The sequence below is a fragment of the Pristiophorus japonicus genome, chromosome 1, assembly GCF_044704955.1.
Source record: "Pristiophorus japonicus isolate sPriJap1 chromosome 1, sPriJap1.hap1, whole genome shotgun sequence".
Lineage (NCBI taxonomy): Eukaryota > Metazoa > Chordata > Chondrichthyes > Pristiophoridae > Pristiophorus > Pristiophorus japonicus.
In genome coordinates, this window is record NC_091977.1 from 50,929,750 (window position 1) to 50,946,253 (window position 16,504).

A 16,504-nucleotide genomic window follows, 5' to 3' on the forward strand; every position below is an offset into this window, starting at 1 on the left:
TGCCCCCGGGTTTGGCCGGGATGCCAACAGGCAGCCTGGCACCCCCTCTTGGATGCCAGGCACTGGCCTGGCCGAAACCCTTCCTGGTGGCCCAGTGGGCCAAAGTTTTAAAATTGCGGAGGCTCTCCCCTTTAAGTGAAGAGGAGAGCCGTGGTGACGTGGCGCAGTGATGACGTCATCACGGTAGTCACTCCACATCGCCCCCAACCTCCGCTCCTTAGGTGTTGCCACTGCCGCATATCCGCCCTTCAAGTGTTGTCACCGCCCGCATTGAGTGACTTCTGGATCCAAGGAGAAAAAACAACAAAGAGCAGAATGTCACTCAAGAGGCGACCTGAATTGCAGCTGCAGTAAAAACCAACCCGTGCATACACCTCGTTTTGGGCAGGGGTCAATTTCTACCCCATACTCTTTTTTTTTTTTACTTGGATGTGTTACCCATGAGGGCACTCCCAACCCTTCTGCATCAGAGGGTGGAGTGGGAAACCTCTTTCCAAGCTACTACTAATACTACAGGCACTCTATAAATAGACTAATTATACATAGCAGACAGAGTAATTCTTCTCCCAGTGTTCTCCATTCACTGCCTCCTCACTACAGTATTACTACATCCCACCGCTGTTATCTTAACCTTAGATGCTTATTTCTAAGGATTTTATTTATTTCGGGAAAGAGTAATGATGAGGGTGAAGTGAATTTTGAAAATATGTAGGTTTTCAGCCAATATGAAGAATATATGCAAAATTAAACATACGATGTTGACATAAAATCTGTACAAGGTGAGGTATTTGGAGCTGGTTCTCGCACTCCGATACAAGCACAAGTTGCAGTGGTCAGTCTCCATTCCTTTTGTTATTGGTTAATCCAAGTCTTGCTTCCATGCACCTTATAGCCTTTCATTATTTAATTATTATTTAAATGGGGAGAGATTACAAAATGCTCCAATACAGAGGGATCTGGGAGTCCATGTACATGAAACACAAAAAGTTAGCATGCAGGTACAGCAGGAATTAGGAAAGCAAATGGAATGTTGGCCTTTATTTCAAAAGGGATGGAGTATAAAAGTAAGGAAGTCCTGCAACAACTGTACAGGGTATTGGTGAGGCCACATCTGGAGTACTGCGTACAGTTTTGGTCTCCTTATTTAAGGAAGCGTTTACTTGCAATGGAGGCAGTTCAGAGAAGGTTCACGAGGTTGATTCCTGAGATGAGGGGGTTGTCATATGAGAAAGGTTGAGCAGGTTGGGCCTATTGGAGTTTAGAAGACTGAGAGGTGATGGATGAGGAAGCGTTTCCGTCACTGACGGTGACCTCCGACGGAAACACTTCCTCATCCATTTAAGTAGCCACCAGTTAACGACTCTGCAAGCCTGTACCAACTGTTTTTCCAGACATTGTTCTTGGCGGCCACTAAATGAGGCAGCCACACCTAATTTTCCATCCGGGGCATATGCGTGGGCGTTGCACCAAGAATATGCCATGATCGGAGAGATCATCAGCAGCCGGGCGTTACTGGTTCGTGCCCCCGGTGGGCCTCAAATGAATTTTTGGTCGGGGCACTAAATGCTGTGCTCCTGGTCGGTAACTTCTTACGCTCCCATTAACACCCACTCTGGCCGTTAACTGAGGCATTACAAACCGAAAATCCAGCCCTATAGAATACAAAAGCAAGGAAGTTATGCTGAACCGTTATGAATCACTGGTTAGGCTTCAGTTGGAGTATTGTGCCCAATTCTGGGCACCACACTTTAGGAAAGATGTCTAAGCCTTGGAGAGGCGATTTACTAGAATTATAATAGGGAGAGGGACTTCAGTTATGTGGCGAGACTAGTGAAGCTGGGATTGCTCTGTTAAAGCGGAGAAGATTAAGGGGCGATTGAATAAATGAGTCAAATGTCCTCCTTCCTTTCTGTATTATTCTTTGATTCTATGATTAACATTCCACATTTTTTTTTAAACCGTAAAATGTTGCATGTCTTAGTTGTCTTTCAACATTTGATCAATTATAACATTTACTGGGAGTTCATCAAGGGTATGAATAGCTAATAAAGGCTCATGCTTTGGCAGATGGTAGGGATGTATAGTTGCTTGGGTGGGAATAGAGTGTTACTACTTGCAAAATTAAATCTGTCTGAACATTTTCTGGTCAGGAGAAAGAGGTTTTCAATTGAATTTTTAAATTTATTGTCAGTGATATGCAGATATTCAACGACTGAACAAATACATTTTGTCAACATAATGGTCAAGGAGAAATGGCCAGTCCTGTTATAAAACATGAGCTGCAAGCATGTTTTCCAAGAACAAAGCTTAAAATCTCTCTCCCTCCCATCCTCTTTTGCAGTTCATTTGATTATCAACACATTCCTTATGGGGGATACATTTAGTAAAAAAATTATAAATCAAATTGATGATTTGTGTTCACTGTACCTTACAGTTGCTCTCAACACTGTTCCTCAGTACACATCCTTGCTTTCAAATCCTTCCATGGCCTCACCCCTTCCTATCTCGAGAACCTCTTCCAGCCTGACAACCCTCTGAAATCTCTGCAATCCTCCAATTCTGGTCTCTTGCGCATCCTCGATTTTCATTGCTCCTACATTGGCAGCCATGCCTTCATAGAAACATAGAAAATAGGTGCAGGAGTAGGCCATTCGGCCCTTCGAGCCTGCACCACCATTCAATAAGATCATGGCTGATCATTCCCTCAGTACCCCTTTCCTGCTTTCTCTCCATACCCCTTAATCCCTTTAGCCGTAAGGGCCATATCTAACTCCTTCTTGAATATATCCAATGAACTGGCATCAACAACTCTCTGCGGCAGGGAATTCCACAGGTTAACAACTCTGAGTGAAGAAGTTTCTCCTTATCTCAGTCCTAAATGACCTACCCCTTATCCTAAGACTGTGTCCCCGGTTCTGGACTTCCCTAACATCGGGAACATTCTTCCCGCATCTAACCTGTCCCGTCCCATCAGAATCTTATATGTTTCTATGAGATCCCCTCATCCTTCTAAACTCCAATGTATAAAGGCACAGTTGATCCAGTCTCTCCTCATATGTCAGTCCTGCCATCCCGGGAATCAGTCTGGTGAACTTTTGCTGCACTCTCTCAAGGGCAAGAACGTGCTTCCTCAGATTAGGAGACCAAAACTGAACACAATATTCCAGGTGAGGCCTCATCAAGGCCCTGTACAACTGCAGTAAGACCTTTCTGCTCCTATATTCAAATCCCCTTGCTATGAAGGCCAGCATACCATTTGCGTTCTTCACCGCCTGCTGTACCTGCATGCCAACTTTCAATGACTGATGAACCATGACACCCAGGTCTCGTTCCAGCTCCCCTTTTCCTAATGTGCCGCCATTCAGATAATATTCTGTCTTCGCGTTTTTGCCCCCAAAGTGGATAACCTCACATTTATCCACATTATACTGCATCTGCCATGCATTTGTCCACTCACCTAACCTGTCCAAGTCACCCTGCAGCATCTTAGCGCCCCCCTCACAGCTCACACCGCCACCCAGTTTAGTGTCATCTGCAAACTTGGAGATATTACACTCAATTCCTTCATCCAAATCATTGATGTATATTGTAAAGAGCTGGGGTCCCAGCACTGAGCCCTGTGGCACTCCACTAGTCACTGTCTGCCATTCTGAAAAGGACCCGTTTATCCCGACTCTCTGCTTCCTGTCTGCCAACCAGTTTTCTATCCACGTCAGTATATCACCCCAATACCATGTGCTTTGATTTTGCACACCAATCTCTTCTGTTGGACCTTGTCAAAAGCCTTTTGAAAGTCCAAATACACCACATCCACTGGTTCTCCCTTGTCCACTCTACTAGTTACATCCTCAAAAAATTCCAGAGATTTGTCAAGCATGATTTCCCCTTCTTAAATTGATGCTGACTTGGACCGATCCTGTCACTGCTTTCCAAATGCGCTGCTATTTCATCCTTAATAATTGATTCCAACATTTTTCCCACTGCTGATGTCAGGCTAACCAGTCTATAATTACCCGCTTTCTCTCTCCCTCCCTTTTTAAAAAGTGGTGTTACATTATCTACTCTCCAGTCCATAGGAACTGATCCAGAATCGATAGACTGTTGGAAAATGATCACCAATGCATCCACTATTTCTAGGGCCACTTCCTTAAGTACTCTGGGATGCAGACTATCAGGCCCCGGGGATTTATCGGCCTTCAATCTCATCAATTTCCCTTACACAATTTCCCGCCTAATAAGGATACCCTTCAGTTCCTCCTTCTCACTAGACCCTCGGTCCCCTAGCACTTCCGGAAGGTTATTTGTATCTTCCTTCGTAAAGACAGAACCAAAGTATTTGTTCAACTGGTCTGCCATTCTTTGTTCCCCATTATAATTTTACCTGAATCTGACTGCAAAGGACCTACGTTTGTCTTCACTAATCCTTTTCTCTTCACATATCTATAGAAGCTTTTGCAGTCAGTTTTTATGTTTCTGGCAAGCTTTTTCTCGAATTCTATTTTCCCCCCTCTTAATTAAATCCTTTGTCCTCCTCTGCTGAATTCTAAATTTCTCCCAGTCCTCAGGTTTGTTGTTTTTCTGGCCAATTTATATGCCTCTTCCTTGGATTTAACACTATCCTTAATTTCCCTTGTTAGCCACGGTTGAGCCACCTTCCCCATTTTATTTTTACTCCAGACAGGGATGTACAATTGCTGAAGTTCATCCATGTGATCTTTAACTGTTTGCCATTGCCTATCCACCGTCAACCCTTTAAGTATCATTTGCCAGTTTATTCCAGCCAATTCACGCCTCAAACCATCGAAGTTACCGTTCCTTAAGTTCAGGACCCTTGTTTTTGAATTAACTGTGTCACTCTCCATCTTAATAAAGAATTCTACCATGTTATGGTCACTCTTCCCCAAGGGGCCTCGCACAACAAGATTGCTAATTAGTCATTTCTCATTACACATCACCCAGTCTAGGATGGCCAGCTCCCTAGTTGGTTCCTCGACATATTGGTCTGGAAAACCATTCCTAATACACTCCAAGAAATCCTCCTCTACCACATTGCTACCAGTTTGGTTAACCCAATCAATATGTAGATTAAAGTCACCCATGATAACTGCTGTACCTTTATTGCATGCATCCCTAATTTCTTGTTTGATGCTGTCCCCAACCTTTCTACGACTGTTTAGTGGTCTGTACACAACTCCCACTAGCATTTTCTGCCCCTTGTATTCCGTAGCTCCACCCTTACCGATTCCACATCATCCAAGCTAATTTCCTTTCTTACTATTGCATTAATTTCCTCTTTAACCAGCAATGCCACCTCGCCTCCTTTTCCTTTCTGTCTATCCTTCCTAAATGTTGAATAGCCCTGGATGTTGAGCTCCCAGCCTTGGTCACCTGGAGCCATGTCTCCGTGATGCCAATTACATCATACTCGTTAACTGCTATCTGCGCAGTTAATTCGTTCACCTTATTCCGAATACTCCTCACATTGAGGCACAGAGCCTTCAGGCTTGTCTTTCTAACACACTTTGCCCCTTTAGAATGTTGCAGTAATGTGGCCTTTTTTGCCTTAGGTTTCTCTGCCCTCCACATTTACTTTTCTTCTTTCTATCTTTTGCTTCTGCCCCCATTCTACTTCCCTCTGTCTCCCTGCATAGATTCCCATCCCCCTCCCCAAAAGCACGAGCAAACACTCCCCCTAGGACATTGGTTCCGGTCCTGCCCAGGTGCAGACCGTCCGGTTTGTACTGGTCCCACCTCCCCCAGAACCGGTTCCAATGTCCCAGGAATTTGAATCCCTCCCTTCTGCACCACTCCTCAAGCCATGTAATCATCTGAGCTATTCTGCGATTCCTATTCTGAGTAACACGTGGCACTGTTAGCAATCCTGAGATTACTATTTTTGAGGTCCTATTTTTTAATTTAGCTCATAGCTCCCTAAATTAATCTTGTAGGACTTCATCCTGTTTTTTACCTATATCGTTGGTACCTATATGCACCAGTTCAGCTGCTGAGGCCTTAAGATCTGGAATACCCTCCCTATACCTCTCCGCCTCTCTCTCCTCCTTTAAGATGCTCCTAAAAACCTACCTCCTTGACCAATCTTTGGTGGTATGTCCTAATATCTCCTTATGTGGTTCGGTGTCAAATTTTGATAATTTCCCTACGAGACGAATTTAAGGAGCTAGGAGTTAAATTAAAAAGTAGGACCTCAAAAGTAGTAATCTCGGGATTGCTACCAGTGCCACGTGCTAGTCAGAGTAGGAATCGCAGGATAGCACAGATGAATACGTGGCTTGAGCAGTGGTGCAGCAGTGGGGCATTGGAACAGGTTCTGGGGGAGGTGGGACCAGTACAAACCGGACGGTCTGCACTTGGGCAGGAACGGAACCAATGTCCTAGGGGGAGTGTTTGCTAGTGCTGTTGGTGAGGAGTTAAACTAATATGGCAGGGGGATGGGAACCAATACAGGGAGACAGAGGGAAACAAAAAGAAGACAAAAACAAAAGACAGAAAAGAGATGAGTAAAAGTGGAGGGTAGGGAAACCAAAGGCAAGAAACAAAAAGGGCCACTGAATATAAAAGGGCTGCAGGAGGGGTAAAAACTAAAAATCATGGTTTAAAAACTAGGATGAAAACACTCTACCTAAATGCACGCAGCATTAGAAATAAAGTAAATGAGTTGACGGCACAAATCATTACAAATGGGTATGATTTGGTGGCCATTACAGAGACATGGTTGCAAGGTGGCCAGGACTGGGAATTAAACGTACAGGGGTATCTGACGATTCGGAAAGATAGGCAGGAAGGGAAGGGAGGTGGGGTAGCTCTGTTAATAAGGTATGATATCAGGGCAGTTGTGAGGGATGATATTGGCTCCAATGAACAAAATGTTGAATCATTGTGGGTGGAGATTAGAGATAGTAAGGGGAAAAAAACACTGGTCGGTGCAGTTTATAGGCCCTCAAATAATAACTTCATGGTGGGGCAGGCAATAATCAAGGGAATAATGGAGGCATGTGAAAAAGGAACGGCAGTAGTTATGGGGGATTTTAACCTACATATCGATTGGTCAAATCAAATCGCAGGGGGTAACCTGGAGGAGGAATTCATAGAATGCATACGGGATTGTTTCTTAGAACAGTATGTAACAGAGCCTACAAGGGAGCAAGCCATTTTGGATCTGGTCCTGTGTAACGAGACAGGAAAAATAAACGATCTCCTTGTAAAAGATCCTCTTGGAATGAGTGATCACAATATGGTTGAATTTGTAATACAGATTGAGGATGAGGAAGTTGTGTCAGAAACGAGCGTACTATGCTTAAACAAAGGGGACTACAGTGGGATGAGGGCAGAGTTGGCTAAAGTAGACTGGAAACAAGGACTAAACGGTGGCACAATTGAGGAACAGTGGAGGACTTTTAAGGAGCTCTTTCATAATGCGCAACAAAAATATATTCCAGTGAAAAAGAAGGGCGGCAAGAGAAGAGATAACCAGCCGTGGATAACCAAGGAAATAAAGGAAAGTATCAAATCAAAGACCAATGCGTATAAGGTGGCCAAGGTTAGTGGGAAACTAGAGGATTGGGTAGATTTTAAGCAACAGCAAAGAATGACTAAAAAAGCAATAAAGAAAGGGAAGATAGATTACGAAGGTAAACTTGCGCAAAACATAAAAACAGATAGTAAAAGCTTTTACAGATATATAAAACAGAAAAGAGTGACTAAAGTAAATGTTGGTCCCTTAGAAGATGAAAAGGGGGATTTAATAATGGGAAATGTGGAAATGGCTGAGACCTTAAACAATTATTTTGCTTCCGTCTTCACAGTGGAAGACACAAAAACCATGCCAAAAATTGCTGGTCATAGGAATGTGGGAAGGGAGGACCTTGAGATGATCACTATCACTAGGGAGGTAGTGCTGGACAGACTAATGGGACTGAAGGTAGACAAGTCCCCTGGTCCTGATGAAATGCATCCCAGGGTATTAAAAGAGATGGCAGAAGTTATAGCAGATGCATTTGTTATAATCTACCAAAATTCTCTGGACTCTGGGGAGGTACCAGCAGATTGGAAAGCAGCTAATGTAATGCCTCAGTTTAAAAAAGGGGGCAGGCAAAAGGCAGGTAACTATAGGCCGGTTAGTTTAACATCTGTAGTGGGGAAAATGCTTGAAACTATCATTAAGGAAGAAATAGCGGGACATCTGGATAGGAATAGTGCAATCAAGCAGACGCAGCATAGATTCATGAAAGGGAAATCATGTTGAACTAACTTACTGGAATTCTTTGAGGATATAACGAGCATGGTGGATAGAGGTGTACCGATGGATGTGGTGTATTTAGATTTCCAAAAGGCATTCGATAAGGTGCCACACAAAAGGTTACTGCAGAAGAAAAAGGTACGCGGAGTCAGAGGAAATGTATTAGCATGGATAGAGAATTGGCTGGCGAACAGAAAGCAGAGAGTCGGGATTAATGGGTCCTTTTCCGGTTGGAAATCAGTGGTTAGTGGTGTGCCACAGGGATCAGTGCTGGGACCACAACTGTTTACAATATACATAGATGACCTAGAGGAGAGGACAGAGTGTAGTGCAACAAAATTTGCAGATGACACTAAGATTAGTGGGAAAGCGGGTTGTGTAGAGGACTCAGAGAGGCTGCAAGGAGATTTGGATAGGTTAAGCGAATGGGCTAAGGTTTGGCAGATGGAATACAATGTCGGAAAGTGTGAGGTCATCCACCTTGGGGAAAAAAAACAGTAAAAGGGAATATTATTTGAATGGGGAGAAATTAGAACATGCTGTGGTGCAGAGGGACCTGGGAGTCCTTGTGCATGAATCCCAAAAGGTTAGCTTGCAGGTGCAGCAGATAATCAGGAAGGCAAATGGAATGTTGGCCTTCATTGCGAAAGGGATGGAGTACAAAAGCAGGGAGGTGTTGCTGCAACTGTATAAGGTATTGATAAAGCCGCACCTGGAGTACTGCGTGCAGTTTTGGTCACCTTACTTAAGGAAGGATATACTAGCTTTGGAAGGGGTACAGAGACGATTCACTAGGCTGATTCCAGAAATGAGGGGGTTACCTTATGATAGTAGACTAGGTCTTTACTCCTTGGAGTTCAGAAAGATGAGGGGTGATCTTATGGAAACATTTAAAATGATGAAAGGGATAGACAAGATAGAGGCAGAGAGGTTGTTTCCATTGGTGGGGGAGACTAGAACTAGGGGGCACAGCCTCAAAATACGGAGGAGCCAATTTAAAACCGAGTTGAGAAAGAATTTCTTCTCCCAGACGGTTGTGAATCTGTGGAATTCTCTGCCCAAGGAAGCAGTTGAGGCTGGCTCATTGAATGTTTTCAAGTCAAAGATAGATAGATTTTTAAGCAATAAGGGAATTAAGGGTTACGGGGAGAGGGCGGGTAAGTGGAGCTGAGTCCACGACCAGATTAGCCATGATCTTATTGAATGGTGGAGCAGGCTCGAGGGGCTAGATGGCCTACTCCTGTTCCTAATTCTTATGTTCTTATGTTCTTATTAAGTGCCTTGGGATGTTTAACTTTATTATAAGTGTATAAATGGAAGCTGCTGTTATTGTTGAATTGGAAACAACTGTGAACAGCTGATCTCCTGCTTTATGTAAAACATGCACAGGAAGGGTAAGCTACTGTCAGTCCTGTGGCTACGTATTGGTAAAATGGGATACTGCATGGAAACAGGCAATGGGTAAAGGCAGAACAGGTTTTCTCTCGAGCTCTGTCTGCACATAATTAATGAACCTTTTGGAACTGTTGGAATTGAGAGAAAAAAAACCCTGCTTAGATAATATGTCCAGTAAAATGAAAAGCGTTAATCGCTGAATGAATGCACCGACTAATGGAAAAGAATGGGAGTAAGTTACTGATTATGCTTTATAATAGGCCCCTTTAAATAGAGTGGCTCGACTGTGCAGCCACAGAGCTACTGGAACAAATCCTGTCAAGTTCAACCCACGGTCATACATCTAATCGGAGTCCCTCGCTCATAAACTTCAGGACAGTTTTCCTGCTGACATGTCTCTGACTGGCTGGCTATCTATGAGGGCTGTCCACTAGCCAGCCCAGCAACTACATGGTCTGAGGGTGGTAGATCGGCTTCCAGGTTTCCAGGCTAGTGGCTGAGATTGACATGACCTAAGGCTGAACCTGAAAGAATTTGTTCCAGTAACTATCATTGCATGCTGTGAATGCCCAGCAAATTCAGACAGCGCTACTGCACAAATGCATTCTGTTTACTGAAATTCTCCAGTTCACTCCTATTCTTTTACACCAGGCAATGGCTTAAATAAAGGTTTTAATTCTTCCCTTGTTTCTATGAAGTTGCTTATAATCCCTGGCCCATTCACAGAAGGGTTCATACAAGCAGAACACCATAGAGGCTCCGACAGAGAAGACTGCAGTAAAAATGTCTAATGTTCATTCAAAAATGAAAAAAGAAACTCCCTAATCATTTCAGAAAAAGCACAGTCAGCATAGGGAACAATAAACTGTAACACTGGGGGAGATTTTACAAATTCGCACTCCGGGTGCATATCGAAACATATACTGGGAATTTGGCCGCGAGGTTAATGCACCCCGCACCATTTTCAATAAATCGCCATTCCCCCATCGTCACTGGGCCAAAATCCTGGAACTCCTTCCCTAACACCATTGTGGGAGTACCTTCACCACAGGGACTGCTCAAAATGGTGGCTCACCACCACCTTCTCAAGGACAACTAGGGATGGGCAATAAATGTTGGCCTTGCCAGGAATGCCCATATCCCAAGAATAAATTGAAACAATAGCGGGGGCTGCACTGAAATCTGCAGCTGAATTCTTGATATGCTCTTCCGTTACTCAAGTCTCAGTGCCACGAACACTAATTTGAAATTCTTCCTCAATATCTGAAAACAGTAGGACAGATTTTGTTATTATTATGTTGGGCTGGTTGTAGCACCAGAGAAGGTTACAGTCAATTTGAAGGGGCAAGGCCATGAAGAGATTCAGACATAAGGAAGAGAATTTTACATTTGAGTTGTTGGAGGACCAGGAGCCAATGTAGGTCAGCGAAGGGTGATGGGTAAGCAGGACATGATGTGGGATAGGACATGGGCACCAGAGTTTTAGATGAGCTGACGTTTATGGTGGGTAGAGGATGGCAGGCTGGCAAGGAGAGCATTGAATTAGTCAATGTTGGTGCCAGAGGCCTATAGGAAAGACATTACTGCTCGAGAGGATACAGAGGCAAGAAACAAAAGCAATTCTGGGTATCAGGAAGTTATTAGGAAAGGTTAAGGCACAGTGGAGATCTACAACAAAGGATTGACTTGTTCACCTTAAACTCTTTCTCTGTTGGTTAAAATATTGAACTGTTGTTATAATGTCTTTGACAAGACACCAAAGCTTCACATTGCTATCAGTGTCTCCAACTAGACCTGTACAGACCAAAGGGAGAAATGCCAGTGTTATATTTTAAACACATGCCTGCGCGTTGAAAATGCCATCTCCATCTGCATCGTCATCACATGCATTTCCTGCCCCATCACCATCAGCATCTTCTTGTCCAGAATTGGGAACAAATATGCAGTTATCCTGAGGGGGGAAAAGATTAAAGAAATTAAATTCATTATATATATCCACTTATGAATTACTTGCAATGATTAGTTTCAGGCTGTACCGTTTTGAGAAAGTAGGACAAATAGATTGATCAGAAGAATAAGACCGCAGATTAGAACATTTTCCAATCCATCCACAGTCCCCTGTACAGGACTATTACCATTAGTATTACCATTCAAATGTCGATGTAGAGCCTTAGCTTAATGCAAATGTGGATTGGAAATATCGAGCTGGATTTTCATGGGGAACGAGGGTTGGGAGCGGGGGAGGAGCTCCGACACGGGTGGGAAGCCCAGGAGGACGGGTTTCCCACAGGCCCTAACAACTTTAATGGCAGGGCCTGATTTGCATCTGAAGCTTATGTTTCGCACCCACAGCTAGCCAGATGGAGAGATTGGCTGGCTGTGGGCGGATAGGCCTGCAGCACTAGGCCACACAGAGGAGGGGGGGAGGATTCACGTGGGGGCCGGTACTGACCTCCAGAGGATCGCAGGAGGGGGTGGGGGGGGGAAATGGGGAAACAAGGGATTGGGGCATCGAGGGGCTAGGGGAGAGGAGGCAAGAGATTGGGGCCATTGAGGGACCGGGGGAGAGGAGGCAAGAGATCGGGGCCATCGAGGGAACGGTGGGGGTAAAGAGATCAGGGCTACGAGGGACCGGGGGAGAGGAGGCAAGAGATCGGGGCCATCGAGGGACTGGTGGGGGTAAAGAGATCGGGACCATCAAGGGACCCGGGGGCGGGGGGGGGGGGGGGGGCCTGGGAATGCGAGCGGAGGCCTTATGAGGGGGTCTCCCATCGCAGGGGGTTATTAGGTAGGGACCCTGAATCCACGACATAGGTATAAATGTACTTAACACCTGGATGCAGCAATTCCCGCGTCGTTGTAACTGTTGGGTTTTACGAAATATGTAAAACCCAACCAGGTGCAATTAAAAATAAAATAGAGGTTAAAGAAGAGCCTTCCAGCCTTATTATCATATTAAAATTGCCATTCCACATCCTAGGTGTGGGTTGGCTGCCTGCCCCTGTCCTGCCCCCACCCCCCAACTCTGTCAAACCAGAAGTGGACAGGTTCAGGATTCAGGACGGGAATCCAAATTTTAACAATTTAGCTAGCCCCCATGCTCCAAACCCACCCCCTTTTTTTTTTAAAAGATTAAAATTCCCCCCCATAGCTATTACACTAAAACCCACATTCTGTGATCTATACTTGCATCTAGTGTGACTCCCAGCCAGCACCAGAGTTTCACAATCCTTTAAAGTTCCATGAAGCTAAATTCAATTGGTTTCATCAGGATATGGCTATTGTAATGTATTTGCTTCATGGGTTCTTTGCTTAAGAATTCATAGCAACACATTGCTATTAAGAACTAATTAGTTTATTAGCAAAAGTTTAACAATCACATTACACATTACCTGTTCATCCACCAGGCTCACAACCACCTGCCTCATCATGGATCCCCTGAACCCAACTGGCTGGGGTTTTATCAGTCTTGTGAACATCACGTGACTGGCTAAGCCATTCCCAACTCAATAGTTCGACAAACCTGTGAGCATACTCAGGTGCATACATTACAGCTATCTATGGAAGTGTCAGAAGGTCACCTAGTGGTACCCTTGATTGGTTATGTTAGGAGGTCTCCTAGTGATTGTGTGTTTCAGGAGGATATCATCAATTGTGTGAGTTAGACCATCTGGTTGAAAAGCAGAAGAAAAAAAGACAGCGATCCATAACATCGGGTCTTCATCCCATTTTTATTATTTCTGAGGTTTCCCTCAGGGGAACGGGGGTGGTGCAAGCTTGCAAACGAGTCTGAAAGGATATAATAGCACCTTCTACCTGATTTCCTGTCTGAATGTCAGGCAGGTGCCTATTAGGAAGAATGTCTAGAAGGCTTTGTGTAAAACCTCGCTCCTCAAAGGTGCTGAAAGGGACAGGCAACATAGAGCATGGTGAAGGCTCTTATTTTCAGGTTCCCCCGTAGATCTTCAGGGCTGGAGGCCTTCTGGCTGCTGTTTTTGGACAATAGCCAGAAGACTTTGCAGCTGACTGCCATTATCTCAGCTACGGGCCTGCGGGAACTGCTGGATTTCTGCACCCATCTCCAGGCCCAAAACCCTGCCACCGCCTGTGCCAGGGGTATGTTAGGCCCAGGAAAATACACACGGTTTTAAACCAGGTCAGACAGAACACATTGAGGTGGGCTCCACCTGACTGGTGTACAGTTGGATGAAAGTCGGTCCTGCAGTGCTCAGGACTACATTTCCATATATAATGCTGAATTACTTCAGAAGTGAGAGAGCTGCCAACTCATACTTAATTTGCTTTAATCTTTCTCCGACACCGAGTACCTCGGATTTGAACATTTACTTGCTTGCCATCTGCCAGTGTTATTTTTAAAGTTGCTGCAGTCAGTAACAAGCAATTGAATTAAAAAAAGATGGTAAACTGGAAGTGAAACTGAATTTGTGAACCCAAGTTCTATTTCATGAGGCCAGGACTACTTCTAAGAAAAGAGGCCCAGTGAAACCATGTTAGTGTCCTCTTTGTTTCAGCTCTGTCCCCCATTCCTAAGCAGCCATTTGATAGGGCAGAAAATGCTGGACGCACTCAGCAGGTCAGGCAGCTTCTGTGGAGAGAGAAACCGAGTTAAGGTTTCAGGTCGATGACCTTTTGTCATAACTGGACGAAGTTAGGGATTAAACAGTTTATAAGCAAGTGCAGAGCCAGGGAAAGAAGGGGAAAGAACAAAAGGAAAGGTCTGTGATAGGGTGGAGGACAGGAGTGATTAAATGACAAAAGTGCAAAACACAAGGGCTGGCAATGAGACAAGTGAAGAAACAAAAGATGGGTCTGGAGCAGCTGTATATGACAAGGGCAGAACCATTACCAGCACCTGCTCCCAGTCTGAGAGAAATGGGAGCAGTGATTATGATCTGTAGTTGTTGAACTCGGTGTTGAGTCTGGAAAGCTGTAAATCGAAAGATGAAACTTGCTGTCCCTCAAGCTTCCATTAAGCTACATTGGAACAGTGGAGGAGGCCAATGACTGAGAGGCCAGAGTGGGAGTGGGGGGGGGGGGGGGGGGGGGGGGAGAATTAAAACTGCAAGCAGCCGGAAGCTCAAAGTCACGCTTGCAGAACAGAGGTGTTCAGCAAAGTGATCATCCAATCTGTAGAGGAAGCTGCAGTGTGAGCAGTGATTACAGCATACTAAGTTGAAAGAAGTACAAGTGAATCGCTGTTTCACCTGGAAGGAGTGTCTGGGGCCCTGGATAGTGGGAAGGGAGGAAGTGAAATGGCAGGTGTTGCATCTCCTGAGCTTGCATGGGAAGGTCGGGAGAGGGCCGGGGTGGGGGGGTTAAATTATTAGGATCAAACAACCTGACCCCATTCCCGCTGCTTAAATCTTTTAAAAAATCAGCCCATTGATGAGGCTCCCGCAAAAGGCAGGCAGGGGTGTAATTAACATTGAAAAGTCTCGGCCCGATGACATCATCGGTGCTGTGACTAATGGTTAACTGTATGTCAGGGAGAGGCCCACCCTGTCAGATGCCCAGCAGCAGATCCGAGGCGGGAGGTGGTGACTGCCTAAGGCAAGTACAAGATTGGCTCCTTTTAGCAGTCCTGTGGGCCAGGAGGAGCAGGAGCGCTCCCCCCAGGCCTTGCAAGGAAGCTCCCGGTCTCCCCCAGCCCTGCTCACTCAGCCTGCCTCCCCTCTCCAGATCACAGCCCCGATCCCTCAGACTCCACCCTCTCACCCCTCAGCCCCCATCGTGTCCCAGAGCTTCTGCCTCACCACTGACTGCCACGGACTTTCCCCCGGGGCCTCGGCTGCAGCCTCCGGATGCTACTTACTGCTTCCGGCCGCTGGCCAGGCAGTCAATCTGGCTGGCTGTCAGGCAGGAGTCAGCCCAAAAGTATTCAAATGAAGCCCTGCTGATCACATCCCCTGGCCTTGCCGGGTTTGTCACCCACTCCCGGGTTCTCCCACACCTTTCCCGCCTCCCCATTAATATCTGGGTCAACACGTCAAAGGGTGAAAGTGAAAGAATCAAAAGAGAAGGGAGAATAAATAATTAAAAGAGATTAAAGAAAGAAAGCAACAAGAAAGACTTGCAGTTTTGGTTTCTGTCATGTATTCAACTATCATTGTAACCCATGTATAAGCTGACCTAAGTTGTACACCTTGAGAACATTGACCACAGAGGGCGAACTTGTGGGAGACACTCCTAACCTGGACCTCCGGTATAAAAGGGGAAGCTCCACCCACCCTCGCTCTCTTGTGGTCTTGGTAATAAAGGTAACTGGTCACAGAGTGACCTTCTCTCAAGTATGGGCCTCGTGTGCATTTATACTGTATAGTAAGGACATATTAGTTTCCATATTTACAAAAGGATATACTTGCTTTGGAGGCAGTTCAGAGAAGGTTCATTAGGTTGATTCCGGGGATGAGGGGGTTGACTTATGAGGAAAGGTTGAGTAGGTTGGGCCTCTATTCACTGGAGTTCAGAAGAATGAGAGGCAATCTTATCGAAAGACTAGAACTAGGGGACATGATCTTAGAATAAGGGGCCGCCCATTTAAAACAGAGATGAGAAATTTCTTCTCTCAGAGGGTTGTAAATCTGTGGAATTCGCTGCCTCAGAGAGCTGTGGAAGCTGGGACATTGAATAAATTTAAGACAGAAATAGACAGTTCCTTAAACGATAAGGGGATAAGGGGTTATGGGGTGCGGGCAGGGAAGTGGAGCTGAGTCCATGATCAGATCAGCCATGATCTTATTAAATGGTGGAGCAGGCTCGAGGGGCCGTATGGCCTAATCTTGTTCCTATTTCTTATCTTCTTATATCATGCCTTTCAAGACCACCAGACGT

The 16,504-nt window shown here is 45.2% G+C and overlaps 1 protein-coding gene across 1 annotated transcript in view; it reads right to left on the bottom strand.

Moving 5' to 3' along the window:
- The window catches only part of LOC139263499 (thrombospondin-4-like), a 144,485-nt gene that overhangs the window by 51,615 nt on the left and 76,366 nt on the right, over positions 1-16,504 (bottom strand). The window contains exon 13 of the mRNA XM_070879679.1: positions 11,496-11,603. Within this exon, the coding sequence (XP_070735780.1) occupies positions 11,496-11,603 (108 nt within the window). The remainder of the gene's footprint in view (positions 1-11,495; positions 11,604-16,504) is intronic.